Genomic DNA, 7759 nt, shown 5'->3' on the forward strand with positions numbered 1-7759 from the left:
CACACAGGCAGGCGCCCGCACCCCCTCACACAGGCAGGCGCCCGCACCCCCTCACACAGGCAGGCGCCCGCACCCCCTCACACAGGTGCAGGGGGCTTGAGAAAGGGCCGCGGGAATCCAGACTCCCCTTCCAGACGTTTATTTGTTTCTTGCTATGAAAAAGGACCCTTCCAGAGGCTCCTGACTGAATGCCATTTTGACAGGCATTTTCAAAAAATACAGCGGATATTTTTTGAAAGCTTTGTTCTTAAGGCACACGGTCCTAGGAATGTCCCCGAGTCCCCCAACCCAAGAGCACCCAGGTGACAGGGTGTGAGCTTCACTGCTGTGAGCGAGAGTGGTCCTCATAGGAGGCACTGGGGAGGGAGTGGGGGGGTCTGCCGGGCAGGGGTCCTGGACACGCCACCACAGGCGAGCGAAGACAGAAGCTCTGTTCTTGGGTGGCTACAAGCTCCAGGCTCCCTCCAGAACATGCTCATTTTGGGTCTCACAGCACCCTGGAGCAAGGCTATTTAGGTCATGTTGAAGGGGAAACAGGCTGAGAGTGCTGCACAGCTTGCTCAGGTCACCCCTCCACAGACTGTCCCCAGGAGCTCCCAGGGGAAGGGCGGAGGCCTCGGGAATCACCGGCACCCCACGTTCCTGAGGCACGAGGCCATCTGCACCCTCTCTGCTTTCTGGGAAAATGCCCCTGCCCGTGGGAAGCCAAGCATGCTGGTCCACATGGGGTCACCAGAGGGGCGCTGAGGGGTCCATGTGAAGGTGTCCCCTGGCCTCCACTCTGTCTTAGGGTGAGGTCTGGTGGGGGTCTCTCTGCAACCTCTATGGAGGCCACTCTGCGGGTGCTTCTCCACAACACCAGCCCGAGGCGTCCTCCACACGGCTGTCTGTTCAGCATTAGAGGCAGGTGCTGAGTGGGGCTGTTGGAGGGTCTGTGGGGGCTGGTTGCCGTCCAGGTGCTGTGGTGGGGAGCTGGCCCAGCTGAGCCACCATGGGTGGCTCGCAGTCTCACGCTGGTGGGGCCCCAGATTCCAGACTCATTCTGGAACTTCTCGCTCCCTCCCTCCTCCTCACTCAGCTTCTGGAAGGCACTGAAGATGCCACTTCACCACCTCAGGGCCCTGGGGGCAGGAAAGCGCAGCAACAAGACAGGCCCGAGGGAGCTGGCTGTGGGCCACGCACAGCCTCCTGCCCCACAGACACACGCCCTCAGCGGGCCTCGAGTGTGCAGGGCACACGGGCGTGCTCCGTCCAGCCGCTGCCTCTGAGCCACACCCAGAGGCTCTGCCGGGCCCAGGCTCGCCATGTGCACACTGTTGAGCGACCCTCTGAGCAAATCAGCTGCCCCTGGACTCCCTCTGGGTCCACTGGGCCTGGATGCCCACCAAACACAGTTCTCACCTTTGAGACCTAAAGAATCACCTGGAAGCGTTAGAAACACCAGGTGCCCACACTGCACCTGAGACCGGTAAGTCAGACACTCCAGGGTAGGGCCCAACATCGAATTTGTTCAAGCTCCCAGATGACTGCCATGGCGGCCAAGGTGAGGAATCCACCTCCAGTGAGTCCGCCCGGGTGCTCGGTCCCCGCTCCCGCCGGCGGCCCCCCACCGGATCAACAGTCACACATGGGCGCCTCCTCCCCGCCCTGCCCCCTTCACCTTCTTGTTCCCTCCGCCAGGGACATGAGTGATGTTATCCAGGGACCCGATCTTGGACTGGACTCTGTCCTTGAAGTCCAGCTTCTCAGATTTCACCTCCACCTGGCCGCCTCCTGGAACACAGCACACACAGAACACGGTGTCTGACAAGGCTAACGAGGATTCCACGCAGGCACCAGCCTCTAGGGGCGGCTGCTTCACGCTGAGAAAGGGGGCTGGGCACAAGCAAGTCCCAAGGGGCTTGAAAACCGCTTCATCTCCCTGGTACGGTGTTTCATCAAATATTTACTCAGCAAACACCTTCTCCTTAAATAATGCAAAAGGAAATGATGGCCCCGTCCAGGGAAAATGATCCCAAAGAGTGACGTCTACCGATGCCAACATCCAGTGAGCTTCGGCCCACACGACCTGGGGACCACATGGAACACCCAGGGTGCCCTAAGGACGGGGCCTGGCCAGTTCCCTCCTCCCTGCCGGACGCCACCCACAGGCAAGCGCGGGACATGGGCGTGCGGCCTGAGGAATGACAACCCGCATCACCCTTGGGAAGGGCAGGCCTGCCTGTGGGCGGCTGGGATACCAGAACCCCCGCAGGACGTCCAGGCCCAGGCAAGCGGGGGCCTGGGCCTCTGGTGGCCTTGGCTGCCACAGCAGTGGCTCAGCGAAGGACCTGCTCTGTCCTCGGGGGAGGTGGACCCTGTTCCTGCCTTAACAGCAGCCAGAGCCACGCCGCCACCGGCCTTGTACTTAGCTCAGTCCCTCAGCTGCACAGCCATGTGTCAAGGCTCAAGAGCCCCACGTGGCCGCGGCTAGGGTAGTGGCCGCCCCAGACCATGTCCTTTATTGGAGGAAGATGTACAGAGAACGCTGATTTCTGTGTGTGCACCAGGGAGGCCCTCAGAGCTCCCCGAGGCTCATCTGTGACACTTGGGCCCTCCCTGGTGGTGCATTGGGTCAGGACGCAGCATTGCAAGGTAGCACAGCTGCTTCAGTGTGAGTTCGATCCCCACCCCGGAGGTGACTCACACGGCGCAGCAGACCTCTCCTGACCCTCCCACTGCTCCCTCAGCAGTGTACTTCATCGCTCTGCCTGTCTTGCTCCCCACTGTCTCTGGTGACGCCTCTCACCACCCCTGCACCCCTGTACCCAGTTCTGTATGCACACATAAAAAGATCTTTAAAAAAAAAATAAAGGCAGCATGGCAGTGCCCAGGGCCCGACGTGATCCCTGTGTCAGCCGGGGGCCCAGCTGGCCATCCACACACCCTGGCGCTGCCACCTGGAAGCAAGGGTCAGCTGCCCGGGCCTCGCTGGGCCGGCTCAGGAGCAGAGCGCAGCCGCTGGGCCCGCTCCGCCCCCGCATGCCCCACCCCAGGCCGGCCTTCCGCAGGGCTACCTGGCTTATGGTGGATGTTGCCCAGGGAGCCACACTTAGAGGTCACCTTGCTCAGGTCCACGGGTTTGTAGACTATTTGCACCTGGAGGTGAGAGAGGACGAGCGTGAGAGAGAACACAGGGTTATTTTTATGGGCCCACACAGGCAGAGCAGCTGCTTGCCCTGGGCACTGCCCACAGCCGGAGGACACCCTCGGCTGGGGGGGATGAGCCGCTGGCACCCTGCCGCTCCGCCCCGATTCTGGCCTGAGAGGAGGTCCCGGGAGGGGCTTGAGGAGGCTCCCTGCGACCCAAAGCACTTTGGGGGACAGCAGCGGAGCCAGGACCGGCAGAGAGAATCTGGGGCCGGCAGGGGGCTTCCTGCCCCGCAGAAGCCCCTCCCCGAGACGGCGAGAGCCCAGCGAGCAGGACCCCGGGCCACGCTGGCATCTGGGCACAGGGCCGGCACCTCGGCCCTTGGCGGAAAGGAGCAGGACACGCAGGACGCGAGCGCGCAGCCAACATGTGCAGCTCAGAGGCCTGGACGGGCTCCACGCGGGCAGCCAAGGGCCGGCGCGGACCCAGACTCAGGAGCCCCCGCCACCTCCGAGGGCAAGGAGCCCCGGAGCCGCCCCCCGACCTGGGCCCCAAACCAGCAACCAGAGGCCGGACTGCACTGGTAGACGGGTTCAGGGCCACCCCTGCGAGGACTCCACATGGGTCCCCTCGAGGTGTCTCTGCCAAATTGTGGCTGCCAGTGGGTCCCCAAGACGGTCACTGACTGACACTTCCCAGAGTCCCTGGGGCCTTCAACAGTGACCTCATGAGAGGCCATGAAACGTGGGGTGTGTAGGAGGCCAATCGTTCGGCAGAGAGATGGGTCTCGCAAGGACACCAGGGAAGAGGGGGACTTCTGCTGGGGTGTGACTCATCTGGGATAAGCAATCCCTGCCTCTGTCCTTTGATCAAAGGCCTGCTGGCCTCTGCTGTTACTGGCGGAGAGCTGATGGCGGCCAGCAGGTGCACACGGCGTGGTGCGTGGGGGCTGTGCCATGCGGGAGCCTGCACCCCAGAGACATTCTGCAAACAGGTCAGGGGTTGGGACCTGGAGGAGGCAGGGGGGGCCCTGGGACTCCTAGCGAGAGGGAGGCAGAGGGGGCGGAGTAAACCTTCCTGGCCAGGTACCCAGTAAGCAAGAACTGGGCAGGTCAAAGGGTGCGGACGTGGGGTGGGGGAACAAGCCCGGGCCCTGCCTGGAGGGAGGATCGAGGGGTGCAGGGGGAGCAGGCCTGCCCACAGGGAGCCACCTCAGGCAGCAGAATTCAGGGAGACAGGCCAGAGACAGCGAGGCAGACACTGCAGGAGCCTGTGACCCCCCCGGCCCCTTCCAGCAGCAGAGCGAGGGTCAGCCTGGGACAGCGGGGCTCTCTGCCAGTGGCAGGCGGGGAGCAGGATAGATGAGAGGTACCCCAAGAAGGCCCCTCGAGGGCCTGGGCACCGCAGTTACTTGAGGTGATCCACTGCCACCCCCAGTGGGAAGGTCCTCTCCTCTCCCTGCTCCCAGCTTCCACCCCAGGAACCGAGGAACCAGTCTGTTGCTAGCAGCCCACGGGTGCCACGTCTGGGCCCCAGTGAGCACAACCCACCACGAGTCACCCAGACGCGCATTAAACCAGAGAGCGCACGCTGGCATCCTCTGGCAGCCCTGCACCTGCCGGGAAGCCAGAGAACCAGGAGCCAGAGCAGAACCAGCAGCGGGAGCCCAGGAGTGGGCGCAGGGCTGGGACCTCCCACACCTTCGCTTCCCTCCTTTTGGCAGAAGACAGGGCAGGTGGGCTGGGCCGGGCAGGGCGGGAGACACTGAACAGACACTGGGTGGAAGCGTTAATGAAGCGCCATGCAGCAGCAGGTGAGCACGCTGGAAGCTCGGGACTTGGCGGCCACGCCAGGGCCAGGTGCTGGGGCGGGAGGCAGCCCTGCATTGCAAGAATAAACCCTCGGGGCTGGACGCAAGTGAAGTGGGGTCCAGGCCGGTCATTTGGGGAAGGAAACCCACCCAGGAGGGGCTGCAGAGCTGCCAGCCAAGAGCGAGAGGTCAGAGGGCCTCAGACTCTGCTCCCTGTTTGGAAGCCTTTGCTTACAGCTGGTGGGGGTTGGGGGAGGCAGGAGGGGCCGTGGAGAAGGGGACCTGAGGCTCCGGCAGGGTGCTGAGTGTGCACCCCAGTTGGTGAGCATGGGCCGGTGCGGGGAGCACGGGGAGCTGTGAGAAGGGAGGGTGCCAGCCCAGATCTCACAGGGACACAGCAGGACAGAGGGAGGACCCTGCACAGCTGGAGGCGTCCATTTCAAAAGGGACTAAAGCCTCCTTCCTCTGTCCACTCTCACATGGGCAGCCCCCCCCCAATTCCCCTGGTGCCCACACTCTGGGATCTGGAGTCGCTGCCAGGGCTCAGCTGTCTGACACCTGGGAGCTCACGCCTCCCAGATGCAGGAGACGGACGAGGGAAGCAGAGTTCACAAGGTGCGCCCTCTTGCCCACTCTCAGGACAAAGGGGAGCCCTCAAAGTGTCCCTGCAGGGGACCTGGAGGGATGACCGGGCCTGGGCTTAGGTGTCCCATTCAGCCCACTGCAAACAGGCTGAGGGGCTCCGGGGGCCAGACAGGCTCGTGCTGGGCTTTCTGCAGGAGGCCAGTCAACTTTCCCTCCTGCTGGGCAGCTGGCACCCGAGGGGGCCTCCGAGCACAGTGGACACGTGTGTGGGAGCCGGGCCTGTGTCTACTCGGGACACGGGGGCCCCTGGGCCTGCGATGGTTTATTCTGTGCAATGCCTCGCAGCGTGGACGCCCATGCCACTCCCGGACCCCCGAGCGCAGCCGGGCGCAGGGAGAGTGTGAAGGTACTCACACTGCCACCTCCAGGCACGTGTTTGATATTATCCTTTGAGCCACACTTGGACTGGACGTTGCTAAGATCCAGCTTCTTATTAATTATCTGCACCTTTGACAGCCAGAAAAGAGGATGAGTGATACACCCAGCGGACCCACCGTCTGCTGATCGCTCTGCTCGCTGACCTCAGATGGGGAGAGGCCCTGCCCGGAAGTCCCTCCCAGAGCTGCCCTGGATGCTGAGTGGTTCGTGTTGGGCCTCCTTTACAGCAGTGGGTTTACAAAATGGATCCATCGCGGAGGGTTTAAAAAGGCAAAACCAAAACCGTTTTCTTGCCCCTCTAACATGACCACTGTGGCATAAAGTAACAAAGTAACAGCAGCCGCCCAGTGCAGATGTGGCAGTGACCACCGCAGACACTGTCCCATGCAGCCTCACGGCCTGCCTCCCCGGGGGCACCGTGTCCCTGCACCCCCAGGTCACAGAGCAGCAGGAGCACATCTCTGCTCTCACGAGCCTGTGTCTGTCCGTTTTACATGATATAAATGCTCCAGCGCGGACATCTTTGTGCAAGCTTTGTCCACAACAGATTATTTTCACAGCATAGAAATTAGAGTCTCAGCAGGAGAATTTCTGGGTGACAGTTACATCCTGAAAGCTCTAAATGCAACCCTCAACACGGCTTTAGGATACAGTAAAAGGAGTTTGCTGTTGGCTTAGTCTGTGTTTCTTTGTTGCTGTTCTCTTTTTATTTTTTTAAAGTATTTTTGTTCTGATGTCACCACGTATTGTATCTGAAGTGCTCTATATTTTTAACCTACTTCAGTCGAAGGCAAATTAATCTTGAGCTTGAAAAGCTGCATCTAAACAGCTTTTTATCTTGAGCTTTTCCACGAATAGAAAACAACCCTAACTCCCCTCTCTGAGTAAGATTCGACTCCTAGCTACACTGTCACATGCCTTTAGAAGAGCTAACTCATGCAATACAGATTATGCAAACACATTTCAAAATATAGCAAGTGATTAATTTAAATGTATTCATGTTTTTGCTGGCGGGTGTATTTTTTTTCTAACATTCAAATATTTACAGTTTCATATACTCAAATTCTCCCTTTGTGATTTCTTCTCTGCCTTTTCAATATAAATACAAGAGCCTCTAGAGGTCGCAGAAATATCTGTTGGAGGAAGGAACATCTGAGTCGTCAGGAGCTCCCTGAATTCCACCCCTGACGATTTTTACAGACTCCCGGCAGGTGTACGGAAGGGCTCTCCGCTCGAGAACTACAACTCCCAGCATGCCATGCACCTGACTTCCGGCTCGGGTCCTGGTTACTGAGAGCTGTGAGCAGGTGAGCAGGTGAGCAGCCGCGCTGGGGTTAGAACCTAACGCACGCGGATTCGGCTCTCCTGCTTTCCTTGGTTTCAGCACCCTGGTGTCCGACGGGTTACTTGCAGGCGTGCGGACCAGTTAATCTCTCTCTCTGTTCTCCCTCTTCTCAGTCCCCATTTTAAAATTTTATTTCTCTTTGCGCCCCTGCGTTTGGTTCTTATCCTGCCCCAGTTCTTAAGCACATGGATGGGGCCTCCCCCAGGAGCCCCAATTCTCCCTGGGGAGCCTGTGAAACACATGGGAACCCACATCACTCTGCTCACCCCAGGGCGGTCACCTACACAAAAGCGCAGACCTGGGCGTTTCCCTGACGGCACCTACCTGTGTGACAAGTTTCACCTGAGCGGTTCTTAAGTCGGTTCAAACAAAACAACCCTCTTGGCAAACTCTGGAGAAGTTCTCTCCTGCCAGCGGGGAGATATCTCTGCCTAGGCTCCCGCTGGGGTGG

At 60.1% G+C, this 7759-nt stretch overlaps 1 protein-coding gene across 15 annotated transcripts in view; it reads right to left on the bottom strand.

Annotated features, from left to right (window-relative positions):
* Window positions 1-7759, bottom strand: part of MAPT (microtubule-associated protein tau) — an 84485-nt gene that overhangs the window by 3970 nt on the left and 72756 nt on the right. For 10 of the 15 annotated variants that reach the window (XM_012726182.1, XM_012726178.1, XM_012726179.1 and 7 more), the window contains 3 exons: window positions 5940-6032; window positions 3057-3138; window positions 1661-1773 (listed from right to left, as the gene is read on the bottom strand). In XM_012726182.1, the coding sequence (XP_012581636.1) occupies window positions 1661-1773; window positions 3057-3138; window positions 5940-6032 (288 nt within the window). The remainder of the gene's footprint in view (window positions 1-1660; window positions 1774-3056; window positions 3139-5939; window positions 6033-7759) is intronic. The other 5 variants (XM_012726183.1, XM_012726181.1, XM_004684058.2 and 2 more) reach the window with 1 other exon arrangement.

This window comes from Condylura cristata, unplaced genomic scaffold (genome assembly GCF_000260355.1).
Source record: "Condylura cristata isolate star-nosed mole 26May11 unplaced genomic scaffold, ConCri1.0 scaffold00017, whole genome shotgun sequence".
NCBI classification, from domain to species: domain Eukaryota; kingdom Metazoa; phylum Chordata; class Mammalia; order Eulipotyphla; family Talpidae; genus Condylura; species Condylura cristata.